At 39.0% G+C, this 22,129-nt stretch overlaps 1 protein-coding gene across 2 annotated transcripts; it reads left to right on the forward strand.

Annotated features, from left to right (window-relative positions):
- Window positions 1–356: 356 nt before the first annotated feature.
- Window positions 357–20,271, forward strand: LOC117401238 (tetraspanin-3). 2 transcript variants are annotated; one of them, XM_059015024.1, is made up of 7 exons: window positions 357–794; window positions 2,168–2,305; window positions 6,084–6,158; window positions 8,579–8,677; window positions 13,802–13,954; window positions 14,762–14,845; window positions 18,025–20,271. In XM_059015024.1, exons 1-7 carry the CDS (start codon window positions 732–734, stop codon window positions 18,109–18,111), a joined length of 699 nt encoding a protein of 232 aa, XP_058871007.1. In that variant the 5' UTR covers window positions 357–731; the 3' UTR covers window positions 18,112–20,271. The 2 variants fall into 2 exon arrangements, with proteins under 2 accessions (XP_058871007.1, XP_033857673.1); XM_034001782.3 differs by having other exon boundaries at window positions 361–794; window positions 2,114–2,305.
- The last annotated feature ends 1,858 nt before the right edge of the window (window positions 20,272–22,129 follow it).

The following is a 22,129-nucleotide window of genomic DNA, read 5'->3' on the forward strand; positions in this document are numbered from 1 at the left end:
AGGAAGCCTTTGTAAGTGAGTGCGTGTTACTTTGTTTTAGTGACAATTACAAGTCCTTAAATAAAGCAATACCAACATGAACCACTAGAGGTCAGCAAACCCTTAATAAACACAATCCACATCAACTATCATAGACTAAATGTTTCAGTGCCTTTTTGACACCTTAAGGATATAGTCGTTTAAAGGACAGCACTACAAATGCTATTGTAATATTATCCATCCCTTTAACCGTGTTTGTAAATTAGAAACCGCTTTGCTACAATGTTTCTTGCGAGCCTTCATAGAGCTCGACACAATTTAGAACCGCATGCGCGTTCTGAAAACAGTTCAAAAATCAAGCTGCGGATCCTGTTCTCCCCTGGGGCGGGTATTTCTACAGTTCAGATGCGGGCAGTAGCTCTGTGGGTAGTTTGGGGATTATTTGCTACGCCTAGAAAAAGGCAACGTTTAACATGCTTGGAAGACTGACGAGGTGCCCCTCTAGCAACGGGAAAAATAAATGTCTGTGGTATTTCCGGTAGACCTTTCGCTGTCAACATTGACAAGCAAAGGAACAAGGAAGTTAAAAAGTCGAGGTTTTTGCAAGCGATAGTTTATCAATTACTGAGCAGTCACCAGTCTATACTAGAAGCGGTGTACAGGGATATGCCGCGAGTGGGTCATCCTTAATTAGTACAAGAAATCGAGATATTTTAAAGCGATTACTCGCTACTGACAATAAACTCCTCACCATGAGCGAACCGAGCCGTAGAATGTGTAAAATAGTTCTTCGGATTTTTAGCCAGTTGTTTTGGGTAAGTAAAGTTACCATCCACTTGCTTTTGTTTCATTTTAATGGCTCACTGTCTAACATTAATGTTGACTTATATACGAAAATACGATACGGGGGGGGGGAGGTCATATGCATCATACACACGAGAGCAGTAATACGCAAAAAACACTCATTATCATATAATAGACGTATTATAAAACAGTCTTTAAAGTTAGAAGTGTAAAAAGTTGTCAGGATGTTAACAATGAAAAGAGAAATTGCAGGTGTGTTATAACGTGATGTTTCTTCAGAACCCCGCTACTTACTCTCTAAAAGGATCCCATTTATTCAGCATCAACAGCATGGCTAGGTAACCCATTCTGTGCCCTTACCACTGTGTAAACAAGTCTCCTTCTTTCTGTCTTAAGTCTTGTTTTTTTACTGTCCTCTGGTCCTGGTTTCTGTGTTTAATGTAGTGGCTGGGTTAACTCCTTTTGAATTTTAAAGACTTTCACCAATCTTTCTAATTCTAAGCTAAATATGCCCCCATATATTATAATGTGCTGTTGAAAGTCCTTAGCAAGTTTCATCAGACTGTAGTTGGATAAGCGGTTCTGTAGATAAATGTAATAATAGCCTGTGTAGATGGACAGAAAGACAGACTCCATATAACCTCACAATATGGCACACTCAATAACTTGACAATCTGACTATCGGCTTCATCACAATTATTCAATTGTTTCTCTAGATAAATGCAAATCTCTAACAACCGGTTTCACAGACCTTGATTAGCACTGGTGTTGGACTACCTTACCTACGTTAACATTGGGAAGTTCAAGACTAGTGCTTATCAGGGTCTGTGAAACCAGCCATATAATGACATACAGAAAGACAGTCGGACGGACAGACAAAAGCAGAAGTGGGGTTGTCAGTAGGCCTGGTTAGCAGAAACAGCAATAGAGAAGTATATAAAAACACACCAAATATTAAACGACTAGGGGATTCCAAATTCTGTTATCCTGTGATTAAAATGATACAGTACAATTTGGTAAACAAACATAAACAGTCCATTGATAGAGCAACAGCCCATGGTAAAGCCCAGTGACACGCTGCAATAAAACACTTGACACTGTTAAAAAAACAGAACCTCAAAACAAAGAAACCCCACATGGCTTGCCCAATAGCTGCATCTACAGAGTGTACTTGTACTTGTCCTTGTATCTCACTCGGTGCACCCTGTAGTTAACGCTTAATAAAGTAAGGAATTCAATATTCCAACACTGCAGCTGGTAAAACAGGGAGGTGACATGTGCCTCTGTGATTGTTACTAAACGGTTTGTTTCCTTGTTTCTATAATTCCAGCTTGCTGCTCTAGTGATAGCCCTAAGTGGTATTTTCCTCCTGATTAATTTCAAGCACTGCCGACTGTTCTTCAAGGAAGAATCCATCATCCTTCCAGCACTCCTGGCTGTTGTGGCAGCCTTGTTTCTTCTTGCTGCTGGTATTGCTGGCTGCTGTGCATCACAGAAAGAATCGCCATGTCTTCAGGGCATTGTAAGTAAAACAATCCATCCAGTGATGTTATTGCTTGAGGACGCATACATTAAATCCCTCTACTTTTAACCTGTAGTAACAAATAATAATCTAATAACATGTAAAGTTTACACTGGAGCTAACCAACCTTTTTGGAGAAGGGGTTGTACATTCTGTGTTCTGTGGCTGAGGTATGCAGCACCTAAAAAGTCACAGTGTCCTATGTGGCTGTCCTCCGCAGTCCTCTACAGTCCTCTGCTGTCCTCCGCAGTCCTCCACTGACCTGCGATAAGATAAATGCAAATGCAGTTATTGTTGTTTAAAACTTTATTATTTTGGATAGCTAAAAGCCAATAATGTGTGCTTTTAATCAACCACAAAATAAATACATTTTCTAAAAAAGTGCTCAGGACAGGTAATTGCACATAACCTCCTTGATAACTTACCCGCTCTGTGATATTTTATGTTACGTTACCAAACAACCGCTGCCAAACTCAATCCCAACAGAAACCATGGGTAGTTGTTCTTGTGAGGGGCTTCTGATAACTAATTCATTTGGCTTTGAGAAGAGTGTGTGAGGCTTGTGTATTAACATAAGAACATAAGAAAGTTTACAAACGAGAGGAGGCCATTCAGCCCATCTTCCTCGTTTGGTTGTTAGTAGCTTATTGATCCCAGAATCTCATCAAGCAGCTTCTTGAAAGATCCCAGGGTGTCAGCTTCAACAACATTATTGGGGAGTTGGTTCCAGACCCTCACAATTCTGTTAATTGTTGATACACAATAAGTGTGTTCAAAAGGCTTTATTGGGAGAGCACATGGTATGGGGAGAGCAAGAGGGAGAGTGCAGCTGTTCAGTCTTGCTTACAGTCTCCACACGGTGGACAGGATTTTCAACAAATCAACAAAACGTTATGTAGCATTGATCTTGGCATTTTCAAGAGGTCTCTATGCCTATCTCGTTATTATTAATCATGGTAACTGATACATGAAGGGCTGTGTCCACTAACACATGGGTTTTCACTTTCCCTATAACCACATCAACAATACAAGGCCCCTCCCAATCATTTCCCCTTCACTTACCCGCTTCTGATGCCAAATAACATGCCGCCACCTCACACTCCATTGCCGATGGACATGACCTGGCGAGGTGTCCTGGCTGTTGGCACCTGAAACAAATAGGAGGGGCAGAGCGTGGTGTGTCGTACTACACATTAGCTTGTTGCATCGCGTCCCGTGTGAATAGGTCTTTACTTACAGTCTCAATCACGTTTCTCTCTCATTCTCACTTCCTGTATCCCCTACATAAAAGTCAACCCCAGTCAATATACAGGAACCTTAACTATCGAAATGCAAATGTGCATTGATTCAAACCTGCCATTTAAAGGTGTAGACACCAGTAGTGGCTGCTGGCCAAAAAAAATGGGGAGGCAGAGATACAGTTAAACTGTCACTGGGTCAGCTAGTATAGAGGAGTGGACACTGTCACTGGGTCAGCTAGTACAGAGGAGTGGACACTGTCACTGGGTCAGCTAGTACAGAGGAGTGGACACTGTCACTGTGTCAGCTAGTACAGAGGAGTGGACACTGTCACTGGGTCAGCTAGTACAGAGGAGTGGACACTGTCACTGGGTCAGCTAGTACAGAGGAATGGACACTGTCACTGGGTCAGCTAGTACAGAGGAGTGGACACTGTCACTGGGTCAGCTAGTACAGAGGAGTGGACACTGTCACTGGGTCAGCTAGTACAGAGGAGTGGACACTGTCACTGGGTCAGCTAGTACAGAGGAGTGGACACTGTCACTGTGTCAGCTAGTACAGAGGAGCGGACACTGTCACTGGGTCAGCTAGTACAGAGGAGTGGACACTGTCACTGGGTCAGCTAGTACAGAGGAGTGGACACTGTCACTGTGTTAGCTAGTACAGAGGAGTGGACACTGTCACTGGGTCAGCTAGTACAGAGGAGTGGACACTGTCACTGTGTCAGCTAGTACAGAGGAGTGGACACTGTCATTGGGTCAGCTAGTACAGAGGAGTGGACACTGTCACTGGGTCAGCTAGTACAGAGGAGTGGACACTGTCACTGGGTCAGCTAGTACAGAGGAGTGGACACTGTCACTGGGTCAGCTAGTACAGAGGAGTGGACACTGTCACTGGGTCAGCTAGTACAGAGGAGTGGACACTGTCACTGGGTCAGCTAGTACAGAGGAGTGGACACTGTCACTGGGTCAGCTAGTACAGAGGAGTGGACACTGTCACTGGGTCAGCTAGTACAGAGGAGTGGACACTGTCACTGGGTCAGCTAGTACAGAGGAGTGGACACTGTCACTGGGTCAGCTAGTACAGAGGAGTGGACACTGTCACTGGGTCAGCTAGTACAGAGGAGTGGACACTGTCAAACTGTCACTAGCATTGTGCTTTATTTGGGAATGTCTGCGTAGAGCTGCAGAGCTCAGTTCCCATTCGTTCAGTGCAGCTGAAATGCTGTAGAACCTTCCAAATGTCTCAATTTTTTAGGGTCCTTATTGAAAAATGGGGATCCTTATAAGCTGATCGTGTCTGTCTGTCAGTCACACTGTACCGGATGAACATGATAATGGCCTTAATCACCAGTCTTCACCAAACCTTTGTCATACACCCCTAGCCTGCTGTAGCTGTTTTGGGTTGCATTTGTCTATAATCTGATAAGCTTTTGATTTTATATGAATATTCTGAACTTGTATATGTGCTCATTCATTTTCTTACCTACAGTAAAGCAGTCCACAAGCATTACATCATGACCACTTTACACTGTGAGAATCGCTGCTCGGGGATGCGCTGCCAGAGGCCCTTGGCGGCTGCATGTTCGATGAGAGGCCACAAACAAACATGCAGCGTTTCAGGGAATTCAACTTCAGACTTTTATTATATCTCATGCGTTCTACATAACTGGGTTCCCTTCTGTAGCAATATCAATCCTATACACATATAGGCGTTGGGCACACTGTCTCAAAGGAGGAACGGAGCAACAAAACACACGTCCTCCATTTACCAAACTCTCATTAGATTCTCATGCAACCTTTACTTTAGTCTCTCAGGACTAGAGAGCACTCAGAAGTAATTCTAGTCTCTCAGGACTAGAGAGCACTCAGAAGTAATTCTAGTCTCTCAGGACTAGAGAGCACTCCGGAGTAATTCTAGTCTCTCAGGACTAGAGAGCACTCCGGAGTAATTCTAGTCTCTCTAGGGATTGGAAAGCACTCAGAAGTCCAGTCAACCCTCTTTATACCACCAGGTAAGGGTCATGGGCAAAAACGGGCAATAAGCGAGGGTGGCGTTATAAGGGGGGAGGTATATCACGGGACAAATGTAATTCTAATCTCTCGGGACTAGAGAGTGCTCAGAAGTTATTCTAGTTATACTGTGGTGTAAAACTTTTTGTTTATACACAGGCAGTACACACAGCAGACTACTCTGTAGAGTAAAAAGCCATGGAAAGCTAGTTTGGTGCCATTTGATTTTCACAGCTTTCCTCTTTCCCCTGACCCAGTGTGCTACCCTGTGTAGTCTTTGTAAAAATAACTGAAGAGCAGTGTATAGACTGCATATTTACAAGTGTGTTCATAATAATAATTGTACATGTTTACATTTCAATTATATTTTTATCTCATTATTGTTTGTACATTAACTAAAATTAATTAATCAACAGTAGTTACCCATATCGCACCCATACATTTTTCAACATAATCCAGATTGTTTTGATATTGTAATTTGATATTTGCTCTTTCCTTGTTAACTGTCTTTTTTTTTTTCATTGCAGTTTGTGTATTTTCTCATCATCGTGTTTTGCTTGGAAGCCACTGCAGCAGCTTTATCTTATATCAACGTTGAAAAGGTAAATTGAAATTGAAAAGGGGCCATTAACAGATTGGGTTGGAAAACCTTCCCCCAAAACTACTTCAGCTGCTAATATCTCATAAACCATTTCATCAGTGTTATAGAAATGACTTTTCATCTGTCACCTGAGAACTGCCATATTTGGGTCTCGTGACATTTTTAGTTTCTGGATGATAAATACCTGAAGCTACACAACTATATTCTACGGTTCTTTAAGTTGTATTGTGCAAAACTGATTAATGTCCAAAAGTTAATATATACAGCTGACCCAGTCTCTTATATCAGTTAATATATACAGCTGACCCAGTCTCTTATATCAGTTAATATATACAGCTGACCCAGTCTCTTATATCAGTTAATATATACAGCTGACCCAGTCTCTTATATCAGTTAATATATACAGCTGACCCAGTCTCTTATATCAGTTAATATATACAGCTGACCCAGTCTCTTATATCAGTTAATATATACAGCTGACCCAGTCTCTTATATCAGATAATATATACAGCTGACCCAGTCCCTTATATCAGTTAATATATACAGCTGACCCAGTCTCTTATATCAGTTAATATATACAGCTGACCCAGTCTCTTATATCAGATAATATATACAGCTGACCCAGTCCCTTATATCAGTTAATATATACAGCTGACCCAGTCTCTTATATCAGTTAATATATACAGCTGACCCAGTCTCTTATATCAGATAATATATACAGCTGACCCAGTCTCTTATATCAGTTAATATATACACCTGACCCAGTCTCTTATATCAGATAATATGTGCAGCTGACAGGGTTGACTGAACATACTGTACATAGTTAATGGGGCGCACTGTACTTCATGCTGTTACCCCATTGTAGTAGAATGTTTCAGCTGCCGCTGCCACAGTATCTCAGAATTATGGTGATGTTTGGTGACCATGACATTGACCTCTGACCTAATATGACTGCCTTATTAAGGTCATGTGACTTTTAAAGAGCCAGTACCCTTGTTGTCTTAATGTTTGGTACACAGCTGTATTATATGGTTCTCCCAGGTCAGTTCCATTACTGGAGTTGTCCAGTAATATTCTAATTGTTTCACTGTTTAAACTTCTGGCCATATAAATGATATAGACCACACATCTTGAGTCTATCCAGTTTATCTAAACAGTGGCTGATCAATCAGAAACCTATTTCCTGAGGTTTTATGTGTTGTTCAAAGAAATGCTATAGGTGTCAAATGTGCAATTTGGAAATAAGTGGCTATTTTAGAAAGCCTGTATTTGATTTCAGCGTGATATCTGGCACTACACTAGGGTAAAGAAATCTCTGTTCGCTGCTCTTGCTTTCAGAGAGCCTTGCAGTTTGTTTGTCAGTTCAGCCGGTAGGTGAAACTGTCCCCAGCCCTTCAGGGCTGTGTTTACTGTCATTAACCAACCTGCTGCTTCCCTTAATGACTGACATGCAGAGAGTAAAATGCTTTGACCCCAAAGACACTGACCTAGGAAGTGCAACATATTTCCTTTAACCTAGATGTCATTGTATTATGAGTGGTTTTGCTGTGACATGTTTAAAGTCCTCTAACATGCACAGCAGTTGATATTTATGAAATTATTTTGTTAGCTGCAATCACCTTAATACATCTCAGGTGGCACAGTGTATATTCTGTGATTCTCTCAATACTTTTCCATTATAGGGTGTCAAGTAAATATGAACTATTTCTGTGTCATATATTTTAACCTCTGGCCATATCAATGGTGCAGATCTTTAGAAATCATATGGGAACATAGGCAATTCCTCTTACATTTTGCCACTGTTAACAAAGTGGTAATCTGTTAGCTGCCCCTAACCTGGTTTTAATCATTGGCCCTAACCATGTGAATGGCCGCTGGAAGCCTGTATTGAGAATGTGAATCATGTTTTTGTTGAGGTGTCCTTGCAGCATCGGGACAGACAGGGTTTCTGGTTAGATAGATGGACTGGTTTCCTCTTTTCTTTGGAGGTGCCCACTTTCTTAAATGCTGTTTGCTCTCTCTGGAACAATGTTTGCCAAGAGTAATTGTAAAATACTGCTCACAATATTTAATTGTACACTGCTGATATTGTATTTTGCATCCCTTTAATAATAATCGATCAATTCCTAATCAGTTAACAGAACAAATAATCATTTACAATGGTGATCTGGTGGAGACTCTGCTCAGACTACAGAAAGGAAACCTCCAATTGGCATCCACAAAACATAAACATCTACATATATAGCAATTCCACCAGAAGTAAAAAAATACATCCAATTATTCGATAATCCATTCAACCTGTCGTATAAAAATAAGAAGTTCAATTTGAGTCATGTATTGGATCAGTCAGGGGCGATGTGACATGGCTGATTGGTGTAAAAGCAATGCCTGTATTGTGTTAAATGCCTGTCTCTGTTCTAGATGGGATCAGAGCTGGCTCCGTTTGAGAGGGTCTTTCACCAGTACAACGGCAGCAGCAAGGACCCTGACACACAGGCTGTGGATTTCTTACAAAAAGAGGTATGCCATTTTAAATACTGACTTTTAATATGCACATTTAAAATGTGGTGCTTGGATTTTCGTACAAGTACTTTGTAAGGTTGAAATGAGAAATGTGGGTGTCATTTTTGATCCAGATCTTTTATTCGAACATTAGGAATGCAACTGAAGTGTTAAACTAAGATGTTCTCTTTCACTGCTGGGTGCTCAGAGACTGATGCCTGCTTTTATAACATCTAGGATGATCCAGTAGAGAGTTGAGTGGGGCTGGTGTATTTTTTGAATGAAAAAGTAGCAGGGTTCTGAAAGTTATAGTGTGATACATCCCCATGTGTTGCTACAACTGTTTAAATAACATGCCTGTAATTTTTCTTTTCATTGTTAAAATCCTGACAACTTACACAAAGCTCTTTTCAAAAAGTCTGCTCTAGTGCACTGGGGTTTGAGAACTGTCCTCTAAATCACTGTAGGAAGAGCGATTTAATAAATAAATAACAAGTGCTCTGGCTTTTCTGTTCCGTATCACATCATGGATCGTTAATGCTGTGTTACCAGTTTGACAATGTGAGCAATAATCCTTACACTGTCAGTGCACTAGAGCGGCCATTTTGAAAAGAGCTTTGAAACAGACTTTTTTTTAAGTGTAAAAAGTTGTTAGGATCAAAAATTCCAGGCACGTTATTTAAACAGTTGTAGCAACACCTGGGGACGTGTAACGCTATATTTTCAGAACCCGCTAGTTACTCTTTAAGCTATATCATAGAAATAAATGAAAATAACTTGAAGTGCATATGCCTGTATTTCCTTTATTTTTCATATGATGTAGTTTGTATTTTTAGGAAAGGTTTGCAGTGTGGCCCCCAGTAAGTTTTTGAGAACCACTACTATAGGGTGATATTTGACTTGAAACTGGTTTGCCACGGATTACTACTGAAATCAATGTTTCACCAGCAGGTGTCACACGCTGAAGATCAGGTCACTATAGAAGGCCATCTTCTAAAGCGAAATCATATAAAATAATTTGAACATACAGGAAATTAAACTAAATCCAATGAAGTACAGAACACTAAATGTGGACCAATGCACAGAAAGTTCAACGTTAAACTTTCCAAATCCTGATCTTAATCAAAAACATACAAATAACCAAATATTTCCGACTGTTTGTGGCAAACAGGATATGTGCATTATACTTTAGCTTAATGCGTTATCGTTCTGATCAGTAAAAAACAAAAGAAAACACAAAAAAACATATAGAATAATATATGGGCTGCCGGCATTACGAGAAGATATTTCATCAAGGGTTTCTGTGACATCATAAACCGCGAGAGCGAAGCTCGAGTAGTTAATGATGGCACACAAACCCGAGATCATTGGTCTGATAGAGCAGTGGTTCTCAGACTTGGGGGAGTGGACTGTATCCTGAGGGGGTGTTAAAAGGTTCAGGATTTGTATTTACTATACTGGGCTTTATTGGCTGTTTTGTTAATACTTCCGCCAATCAGAGGGTTGCATACAGTACTCTGAGCAACCCCCCCACCCCCGTCAGACTGGTATACAGAACATGTTAAAGAAGCGCTGGATGAGGGGAATAACGTGTCGGATATCAAAGTGATGAAGCCGAGTGCTTGAAAACATTGAAAGTAATGGATTAAAAAAATGTGGAATTGATGATGTGATTAGAAAGTAACCCAGAGGCAGTGTAAACTGCCTGCTGCTGTACTAGGACTGTTCTTTTTTGTTAAAAATTTTTTTTTTATTTTTTTTTACAAGGGTTTAATTAAGTATCAGCCAGAATTGTTTGTGTCAGACTTGTTGAAAGTCTGTAACAAAATGGTTGATTGTTATTGTCGAAACGTTGTAGATACGACTGTTAGTGCAGTCATCGCAAAGTCCATAAGCAAAACGTGAAAATAAATTAAGTTTTGCACTGTATAAAACTGAGCTGATTTTGCCAGTGCTTGTTCGTCTATTAACCAGTTTGAAATGATTTCGAAGCAAATAAAGGTATTTTCATTTTGGCTTTATTGTTAAAGATTTTACACGTGGCAATACTGGCCTAGTACTATTACAGCATGGTAGTACTGTGATTGTTCCACTGTGTAATGTTGTGAACTACAGGTGCAGCAACTAATCGATGCATCACCTATTGATCATCTGCCCTTAAATTTCCCGAACTTCGATTACATATTGGTGAATCGATGCATCAAATTAGAACCTAGTTTGAAGTCTCCTGTTTGCCGGTTTGCATTAAAACCGTGAGTGTGTGAGAGTGTGCTTCTTTTAGTGCTAGTACGGTAGATTAGCGCGTTGCTAGGATACACACTTTAGGCCTCTGTATTCGCGTTGGACAAGCCAAATCAGAAGTAAGGCCTGTTGTATTCACGTTTTCTTGATTTAAAAATTAAGGCAGTACGGTTTTTTTTTGTTTGTTTGTTTGTTTTCAATCTATTGAATCTACCGATTTTACCTTATTATGTTTCAAAGCATGTTGTGTTTGGATTATATGGCAATATTCTATAAAAAAGAAGCTGAATTTAGTACGATAGTTAAATTAGTCAGGATTTGTGAGATTAATTCAAATGTTTTGCTTTGCTTTTGGACATAAAATGTTAACAGTAATGAACAACCATAGTTCAGACAGAAATGACTTCTGTTAAAATATAGTATTTTTATTATTATTATTATTACAATGTTAAAGGGACATCTGATGCGGACGCACGCATATTCTTTTCAGCTGTTAACAACTCAAGTCCTTTGTATTTCTATTTTTGTAATCGGAAGTGTTCTAATTTGAATATAAGTGGTGCCTTTTTGTTTAACTATTATGCACAACAGTGGTTTTAGTTATTGGATCGTTAAACTTTTAATACAACCTTGCAGCCCTTATTAAAATGACCGTGGTAATATTAAACTATCATCAAATGCTTATTAATAAATAAGAAAAGTAAATCGCAGTTAGTTAAGTAAGCAGTAACCCACGACAGGATTACCGCACACCTTGGAGTGGGTTATTTCACTTAGAAAAGGCTCTGTTTATTAAAACAAAAAACAATAACATTTTAAACTTTTAAATGAAGTTTTATGTAATGCATCCTCTTCCGCCAGATCAATTTGCATAATTTGACTACAACAATCGGAGACTGCAAGGATTCAATACATATTTTAGGAGTAAATAAGGACCATTTTTACAGTCAGAGTTGACCCTGCCTCTGACCTCTTCTAAAGTATTTTCAGAAGGTTTATGCCCAGGGTGCAACTGTGATGGCAAATATCATTTTTAAGTAAAAATACTTTATCATGCTTACTTCAGTCTGGCGACACCAACCCCAGGGTTACTAGAGACAGATACAGTGCCTTGCGAAAGTATTCGGCCCCCTTGAACTTTGCGACCTTTTGCCACATTTCAGGCTTCAAACATAAAGATATGAAACTGTAATTTTTTGTGAAGAATCAACAACAAGTGGGACACAATCATGAAGTGGAACGAAATTTATTGGATATTTCAAACTTTTTTAACAAATAAAAAACTGAAAAATTGGGCGTGCAAAATTATTCAGCCCCCTTAAGTTAATACTTTGTAGCGCCACCTTTTGCTGCGATTACAGCTGTAAGTCGCTTGGGGTATGTCTCTATCAGTTTTGCACATCGAGAGACTGAAATTTTTGCCCATTCCTCCTTGCAAAACAGCTCGAGCTCAGTGAGGTTGGATGGAGAGCATTTGTGAACAGCAGTTTTCAGTTCTTTCCACAGATTCTCGATTGGATTCAGGTCTGGACTTTGACTTGGCCATTCTAACACCTGGATATGTTTATTTGTGAACCATTCCATTGTAGATTTTGCTTTATGTTTTGGATCATTGTCTTGTTGGAAGACAAATCTCCGTCCCAGTCTCAGGTCTTTTGCAGACTCCATCAGGTTTTCTTCCAGAATGGTCCTGTATTTGGCTCCATCCATTTTCCCATCAATTTTAACCATCTTCCCTGTCCCTGCTGAAGAAAAGCAGGCCCAAACCATGATGCTGCCACCACCATGTTTGACAGTGGGGATGGTGTGTTCAGGGTGATGAGCTGTGTTGCTTTTACGCCAAACATAACGTTTTGCATTGTTGCCAAAAAGTTCGATTTTGGTTTCATCTGACCAGAGCACCTTCTTCCACATGTTTGGCGTGTCTCCCAGGTGGCTTGTGGCAAACTGTAAACGACACTTTTTATGGATATCTTTAAGAAATGGCTTTCTTCTTGCCACTCTTCCATAAAGGCCAGATTTGTGCAGTATACGACTGATTGTTGTCCTATGGACAGAGTCTCCCACCTCAGCTGTAGATCTCTGCAGTTCATCCAGAGTGATCATGGGCCTCTTGGCTGCATCTCTGATCAGTCTTCTCCTTGTATGAGCTGAAAGTTTAGAGGGACGGCCAGGTCTTGGTAGATTTGCAGTGGTCTGATACTCCTTCCATTTCAATATTATCGCTTGCACAGTGCTCCTTGGGATGTTTAAAGCTTGGGAAATCTTTTTGTATCCAAATCCGGCTTTAAACTTCTCCACAACAGTATCTCGGACCTGCCTGGTGTGTTCCTTGTTCTTCATGATGCTCTCTGCGCTTTAAACGGACCTCTGAGACTATCACAGTGCAGGTGCATTTATACGGAGACTTGATTACACACAGGTGGATTCTATTTATCATCATTAGTCATTTAGGTCAACATTGGATCATTCAGAGATCCTCACTGAACTTCTGGAGAGAGTTTGCTGCACTGAAAGTAAAGGGGCTGAATAATTTTGCACGCCCAATTTTTCAGTTTTTTATTTGTTAAAAAAGTTTGAAATATCCAATAAATTTCGTTCCACTTCATGATTGTGTCCCACTTGTTGTTGATTCTTCACAAAAAATTACAGTTTCATATCTTTATGTTTGAAGCCTGAAATGTGGCAAAAGGTCGCAAAGTTCAAGGGGGCCAAATACTTTCGCAAGGCAATGTATATGGTAAGTTTTGCCTCACAGCCTCAATTATATAATGCACTGTGTGCAACGATAATGAACACAAATTAAGCACATGCAACCCCGAGGCAGAGCGCTTGTTTCGGTTCCTTTAATTGATCCATTGTGTGCATTTTTAGTTATCAAGCTGTTGTTTTTCTTCATAGCTCCATTGCTGCGGAGTGCATGGCTTCCAGGACTGGCAGACAAGCCCATGGTTTAATGAGAGCGGGCACACCAGGGTACCACTCAGCTGCTGCAACTCGACCTTCACCAATTGCACCGGAAGTGTTGACCAGCCGGAACTTCTCTTTACAAAGGTACCCAGGATTACCATGCTGGGGATTGAGTCCTGTCAACTAAAGGGATAGTAGCTAACAAAACAATTTGATGACTCTGACCTTGCATTCATTATATATGTCTCAAATGTGCAGTTTTGAAAGAAACATGCATTGCAATTTCATTTGAAGCAACTTGTAACACACTAGGATAAAGACAGTTCTCAGTTTGCTTGCCTTGTCTTTCAGGAAGTCTGCTTCTGCTTTATTTCCTAGGTCATTTCACCCCAGCAGTGTCTTTGAGTCTGTGGCTGCAAAGAATGTCATTTCTGGTTACTGACTGGAAAGGCGGCACTGAAGGGGTGGGGACCATTTCACTCTCCAGGTTAAATGACCTAGGAAGTGCAAGACATCTGAAGGCAAACAGATTACTTTCGCAGTGGTGTAATAACATGATATAAAATGAAAATGTATGTTTGCTAAAACGTGTTAATTTCAAAACTGCACATTTGAGAATCCCTTCTTAGCATTAGCAACATGATCAGTGGTTCCCCATCTTCTCTTGTGTTGAACATCTGTTGGATGGTCCTGCTTTCTTCGGGACTTTGAAGGTGATTCAGTATTAGGAAGCAACAGCAACTCTTGTGTAGTATTTCAAAAATAGCTGCATTATAGTAAGCAAAGGGATCTTTAACACAACCACAAGGACCAGTGATCAGGTTGCCAGTTCTAATAAGATGTTAGACATTCAATTCAGGTTTTTGTCTTGCACTGTTTAAAGGGGGTAATATTGCTTGTGCAAATATAATACAATGGATTTCAATGATTTGGTTTGTGTTGTTCTACCAGGGCTGCCAGGGGAAGCTGGAAGATGTTCTGTCGTTCATTCTGCATTTAATACTCTGGTCTTCGGTGGGTGCAGCTGGGATTCAGGTCAGTGCTATTAGAATTTCCTTTTAAACATCAGGTTTCCCTGATAACCCTATGCAATAGGCAGACTTAGGACTTGAGTTGAAGCTGACACCCTGGGATCCTTCAAGAAGCTGCTTGATGAGATTCTGGGATCAATAAGCTACTAACAACCAAACGAGCAAGATGGGCTGAATGGCCTCCTCTCGTTTGTAAACTTTTCTGAAATCAAATGAACTGAAGAACAATCTCGTAAATGAATCATTGTATTACAAACTTAATAAAAGTGTGAATGCAATGAAAGTGAAACATCACGTTTCTGTTTTTCAAAACAAATAATACAAATACAGTCAGCACTCACATATCCCACCCTATACAATTTTGACTTTAGTGACGGTTAAACGCATGTGACGCATATCTGATTATTTCATTTTGGCCCGTTCCAACCCTTGTCCTTTTTTCAGTGAACAAAAAAATGATACAATATCAAAAATACTGTGTTTTAAAATAAGCAGGCTTCCATTTAGATGTACTGTATTGTTGGTACAATACTATATTTTCAACAGAAGTAAGTAATTCAGAACGATATGATAATGAAAATATCACCTGCCAAAAGAGACGACACATGGATTGTAATACAGTACATACTTTTAAATCTGATACGTATTGTAGCAGTATGTAAAATTCCCTGTTAACGACCCAACAACATTAAATCAAAATGTTACCCGTGCACAGAACTGCATACAACCTAAAAGATCATGCAATTTAGCAAAAGATTAAAAAGAAAAAAAAAATGCAGAATTAAAACAGTATCCAAAGTTGCAGAATATAGTGCTCGATAAGGCCCTAGTGTCACAGTTCACTTGCAAATGAAAATGCACAAAAGCAACTAAAGATCACAGATTTAAAAAAAAAATACATTACAGTATCTAAAACTGTTTAATGATTAACTGTTACATTACCGTAGCTTGTCGCTTCGCTTTGTTTTGGCTGCATTTTCGGAGCGCTGTGTAACTGTACTGGGTCTCACTATTTACTGCAAAAAAAAACACAAACTGTAAAATATTAAGTTAAATACAACAAATATATAATTAAAGATAAAGATAACATATAAAGAAATCGCCACTGTTGTGCATATTCATGAGCAGCCAAGACTGGGGCGTGGTTTGGTAGTGGGTAGTTTTATTGTCTGTATCTATTAATTAATCAGACTGATTTGGCAGATTTTCAAATAAATTGTAACATTGAAGAGATGGGCTTTGTATCACAAAACTGGTGGGAAATCACGTGTGACGAGTATGTGCACTCATTTGTTATATATAATGGGGATTGATTTTATTCTTAATATAAGGGCGGTAAAACGCGACTGTATCAGATTTATTTATTTATTTTTTTTATTTATTTCTTAGCAGACGCCCTTATCCAGGGCGACTTACAATTGTTACAAGATATCACATTATTTTTTACATACAATTACCCATTTATACAGTTGGGTTTTTACTGAAGCAATCTAGGTAAAGTACCTTGCTCAAGGGTACAACAGCAGTGTCCCCCACTGGGGATTGAACCCACAACCCACAACCCACAACCCTCCGGTCAAGAGTCCAGAGCCCTAACCACTACTCCACACTGTACAAACGGTATCAGAGTAACGGATATCCGAGTGCTCACTGTAATACTAAATGTACTATTTAAGAACACAGTATATATACAGTTCCGGCAATGTCTAAATTAGATTGGCAGATTTTACCCAAACTGAAGTCAAAGTAGATGCTATAGTTAGAGGTGAAAGTAACTTTAATTTCTTACCAGTGTAGTGTCATTTTCAGGTATGTGTTAAAAAGTGGTACTCAGCACACTGCGCTTGCTCACACATTACTAAACAACTTCCTCTATGAAAGCAAGGAAGTGCCCATTCAAATCTGGTATGTTATGCTTTTTTAAATTGAATTTATCATATTTTCCAGTTTTTTACATTGTTTTTAATGTAATTTAATGTAATTTTTCCACCATTATGAAAATAGTATGTGAATATTTATCATATGCAATACATTGGGTCTTGTACATTTTTTTTACTTGTACAACTTTGTGGTGGACTTCTCGTGAATTGTTTTTTTCTTTTAGAGAAATTGATTGTCTGTTTCCAGTTTAAGTTTGCAAAAAAATAATATGTAATTAATGGAAAATACCCATCAGATTGCAATTGATTGCACCTGGACCGAAATCTGACCACTTCTATCAAAGTGAAAAACAACATCCACAAACTTGAACTTGAAACTTATCGATAAACTTCAGGTACATTCAAACAGTATTCCAATTCCAAAAGAAAAGAAGATAGTGACAGACAAGTTGTAAAGACATGCACATAGAATAATCTAGCTAGAAAAAATAAATCAAATTCATTTCTTTTGGTATTTTTTTTATTTTCATTTTTCCTGAGGGATATCAGACAACGTCCGTTAGGTAAACAGTTCTCTCACTGCCTCTCTACTACCTCTAATTTAATTAAAATTGATATGAGTTTGTTTCAAGGACTCGGACTCGAGACTCGAAGTCTAGGACTCATGACTCGGACTTGGACTCAAATGATTCGGACTCGTACTCGAGGTTTGAGGGCTCGACTACAAAGTCTGGCAATTGGATACATAACTGGTCAAAACATAGAAAGCAGCAAGCACTTGTAAGAGGAGAAACTTCTAGTTGAGGCCCTGTACTTAGTGGGGTGCCGCAGGGATCCTTGCTTGGACCCCAGTTGTTTCTTATCTATATTGGTGGCTAATTGCAGAATGCTCTGGAGAGACGACTCGGTTCTAGTCTCCACATTACAAAAAGGAGACTGTGGCCCTGCAGAGAGTCCAGACTGAGGAGTAACCAGACTAATCCCAGGTCTTAAAGGAATGAGCTCTGCAGATAGGTTAAGAAACGGATTAAGCCTAGGACAAAGAAGAATTAGAGGAGACTCGATTGACGTCTTTAAAATCTTCAAGAGTTGTCAAAGTTAACACTAACCAGCACAGAAATCAGACCCTAACCAGGACCAGAGAACACACTGGGTGAGGGGATGGGCTGTCTAGCCATGTTGTTGATTCTCAATCACTGGGATCCTTTAAGACTGAGCTTGAGTTTTGAGATCAATCGGCTACAAGGAACTGTAACGTTTCTTCTAAAGATAATTGTTCACACTCCTTTTCTTTTTCTGGCAGGTTGTGGGGCTCGTCAGTGTGTCTGTACTAATGAAAGAATCCCCGCTGCAAGAATATCGAATCTTAGACAGAGATCCCTTTTCCTAAATCATGGTGAACGCAGAGACAGCATCGTCCTTCATCCCTTCAAACACAATGGCGATGTGTATCATGAGGAAGTGATGTAAATGTGTTTAAAATAAGTTTCAAATTACTGTATAATATTATTGGGCTTTCATCATGCTACAACCCACTGATTCCTGCTGGCTTGTGTGGTTTGTCTTTATGCAGGATATAAAACAGGAATTAGGGTCTGCTGCTCGTATATTTTAAGCAGGGACATGCTGCTAACCTACCTGTGAGGTTAAGTTCATTCCTTAAAGACTTGGTTCTCAAATTCTCAAATATAACTGTTGATTTTAAATGTGTATGTCCTTCCAGTACTACTCATAAAAGACAATACTCAAAGCTTCTAAGACTTTATTCTTGTGATAACCAGGAATTTAAAGTGTTCAGGACCCCCTGCAGTGTTTACAAGAAACACAGTACTTTACCACTGCTGTATCTCGTGTTGTCATCATAATAATGATTGTTCTGATATATAATCATTCACACGTCACAGGTGAATAAACTAGGGAATTAGTTTTTCAACTTTTACTCGGTCGCCAGGAGAAAGCGCAGTGTATCCAGTTCATGCTCCCTCCTGCAACAATGAGCTGATTGAAATGAGTGTGTATTGTGGGAACAGAAAACCAGCGTTGTTGCAGGAGGGAGCGTAATCTGGGTACACTGCGATCCTTAGAAGACATTTGTTTTTCTCCTGGCGAATGCTCCCACGTGAATGTTGAGAAGTGTATTGGCCAGTTGATTTATGTGTGATTAAGAGTGGGCAATATGTTTAAAAAATATAACCCTGCGATACGGACTGCATGTAACGTCTTGTAAACTTGCAGGGTGTTCTGCAACGCTTAAAAAAAAAAAAAAAAAAAGGCGAGGATATAACAGGAACCTAATGTTTGTTATTAGTATCTATATTTATTGCTGTTTTTCCTTTTTTCAAGAACCCTTTTATAGTTTGTAATGCTTGAACAGTTCTTCCGTGTAAATTTCTTTCTCATGTTGTCGTTTGTTGCCATGCATACTAATTGTTCCAGCTTCTGATTGTGGCAGAGTGGGGTGAGGAAAATATTTTTCTTATCTTTTGGGGACAAAAAGACTAAACCCACTAGGACCCTGTTCACATCACTGGGCCGGCCCAGTTAGACCTGCAACCCCGTTCACATTTGCATTTTTAAGGTGCCTTTGCACGTTCACATATGTAACTGAAAAGCAAGCCTAAAATGTGGCAAACTGATTTTTTGTTTTATTTTTATGGAAGGCTAGACTGCACAGAATGGAAGTTACCTGATATACAGTAATCCTTTTGTAGCAGATGTTTCTTATTAATATTTTTTTCAGTGCATCACAGTAGCAATTTTATGGTATATATTAAAAAAAAAACGATTGACTTATTTGACTTACTGCTATGGTGTGTGACGGTGACGGTCCGAGCTTACCCCCATCCACAATCACATTATTCTCTTAAGAACACAGAGGTATTTAGAATGCGGGAAACAGCAACTTGCTAGTGTTGACAGATATAAATATTTATTTTCATAACGGATACTTCACTGAGATTGCAAAGGTTGTACACAGTGACTGACATTCACAAGACAAACTCACTGACCACCTAATAGTACTACTGTTCCCTCCTTAGGAAAGACACGGCATTAAATAATGTTAAATACATTACACGTGTTTCTTCTCATGTATACGTATTTGTTTAATCTGCATGAATACCGTCTCTGTTTCCAAACGCGATTGTTAAACTATTCTGTTGTTTACTCGTTAATATTATTCTCTAGTCCCTAACCATTACCAGTAAAGACTGATCATTAGCATTACCCCTTCTCTTGGAAGACTGACAAACATATGGCTTAACAAAACCCTTGTCCCACAAATGACAACTTCATTAAGGGAATCGCCCTAATCTAAATACAGCAATACGCCGTCACATATTGAATACACATTGCTCAACAATATGCACAATACATAGTAATAGTGCATCAACAATCTTAATGTTTGTGGATGAGAACAGTATTTTGTGTGTGTAAATGCAAGCAGCTAAAATAAATGATCTGCATTTGAATGTAAAGACGCACTCTTCTGCTATGTATATCGTTGCATGCAAAATAAACAATGGTGGCTGAATATGCCAAGTCACCAGCATTATTGATCATTATTGAGATCCACAATCCTGCAGTTTTTATATTTATCGCTTAGTTACTAAATAACAGGAAATGTAATTGTGACAAATTAAGCATAATTATGAATGCACTGCAGCTCGTATATTGTGAAAGAAACAACCTGAACGTTAACCTGCTAGATTTTTATTGATTTAATATTTATATAATTAAAGTTGTATGATGTAGAAATTATTACCCTTCAATACTGATCCTCTGCCGTCTTGCCTAGCACAGCATTCTGTTTACCTTACCTTTTCTTTTTTGGAGCGTTCACATATGAGGCCCTAGGCCGCCTCAGATCGCAAGGCCTAGGTTTTTATTCCATAATATATATATTTTTTGTTCCATAAATCAGACACCGCAGGTAATTTATGCTGATTTGGATGTTCTCTGTTAAATCGGGCTGCCACACCCCATCAATCTAAATTCACACCTGAAACAAACAGACACACAACCAACATTAACAAGTATGTCTGTGATGCCTGTCTTATGGGAACTCCTGCGTAAATGTATCAAGTTTGTAAGTGGAACTTGTCTGCAGTTATGATATTTGTTTCACTGTGTACAAAATTCACAAACGGTGACACTCTGGGATTATTTTTTACAATCTGCAATAAGATACCAAAATTATAATTAGAGCAATAGAAACTTTCACACATACCCATGGTATTGTGACAAGAATATATCCATAACTGTAAATCACTCAATAGTGATAAATGTATAAATACTAAAATAATGATTTTTTGTGAAAAAGGCAACTAATTTAAAAGTTTGTCTAGAATGTAAGTTTTTTTTTTTTTTTTTTTAAATATGTACTTCCACACTCCACAACTCTGGTTTAAGCTTTACTAGATATTTTCTCTTTACTTTTTGTCTTTACTTTTAGATGCTGCATCCAAATTTCCTTTATTAATGTGTTTTTTTTTTTTTGTTTTTTTTTTTACAAATATTTTCTCTACCTCATTGATCTTAATAAATCATCTGAATATTCTGTTATGGTACTTCTAATTATGTTTCAGACAAGTTATGTAACATCTGCTACTGATAATGCAACATATATATATATATTATATATATATATATATATATATATATATATATATATATATATATATATATACAGTACTGTGCAAAAGTTTTAGGCAGGTGTGAAAAAATGCTGTAAAGTAAGAATGCTTTCAAAAATAGACATGTTAATAGTTTATATTTATCAATTAACAAAATGCAAAGTGAGTGAACAGAAGAAAAATCTACATCAAATCAATATTTGGTGTGACCACCCTTTGCTTTCAAAACAGCATCAATTCTTCTAGGTACACTTGCACACAGTTTTTGAAGGAACTCGGCAGGTAGGTTGGCCCAAACATCTTGGAGAACTAACCACAGTTCTTCTGTGGATTTAGGCAGCTTCAGTTGCTTCTCTCTCTTCATGTAATCCCAGACAGACTCGATGATGTTGAGATCAGGGCTCTGTGGGGGCCATACCATCACTTCCAGGACTCCTTGTTCTTCTTTACGCTGAAGATAGTTCTTAATGACTTTCGCTGTATGTTTGGGGTCGTTGTCATGCTGCAGAATAAATTTGGGGCCAATCAGATGCCTCCCTGATGGTATTGCATGATGGATAAGTATCTGCCTGTACTTCTCAGCATTGAGGAGACCATTAATTCTGACCAAATCCCCAACTCCATTTGCAGAAATGCAGCCCCAACTTGCAAGGAACCTCCACCATGCTTCACTGTTGCCTGCAGACACTCGTTCGTGTACCGCTCTCCAGCCCTTCGGCAAACAAACTACCTTCTGCTACAGCCAAATATTTCAAATTTTGACTCATCAGTCCA

The sequence above is a fragment of the Acipenser ruthenus genome, chromosome 49 (assembly GCF_902713425.1).
Source record: "Acipenser ruthenus chromosome 49, fAciRut3.2 maternal haplotype, whole genome shotgun sequence".
In the NCBI taxonomy this organism is placed as follows: Eukaryota; Metazoa; Chordata; class Actinopteri; order Acipenseriformes; family Acipenseridae; genus Acipenser; species Acipenser ruthenus.

Bases quoted from the DNA above. Each gene is read 5' to 3' on its own strand.
- LOC117401238 (XM_034001782.3), top strand. From the start codon at position 732: ATGAGCGAACCGAGCCGTAGAATGTGTAAAATAGTTCTTCGGATTTTT. The intron at 795-2,113 runs GTAAGTAAAGTT...CTATAATTCCAG, and splicing joins TTTTTAGCCAGTTGTTTTGG to CTTGCTGCTCTAGTGATAGC. The intron at 13,955-14,761 runs GTACCCAGGATT...TTGTTCTACCAG, and splicing joins CGGAACTTCTCTTTACAAAG to GGCTGCCAGGGGAAGCTGGA.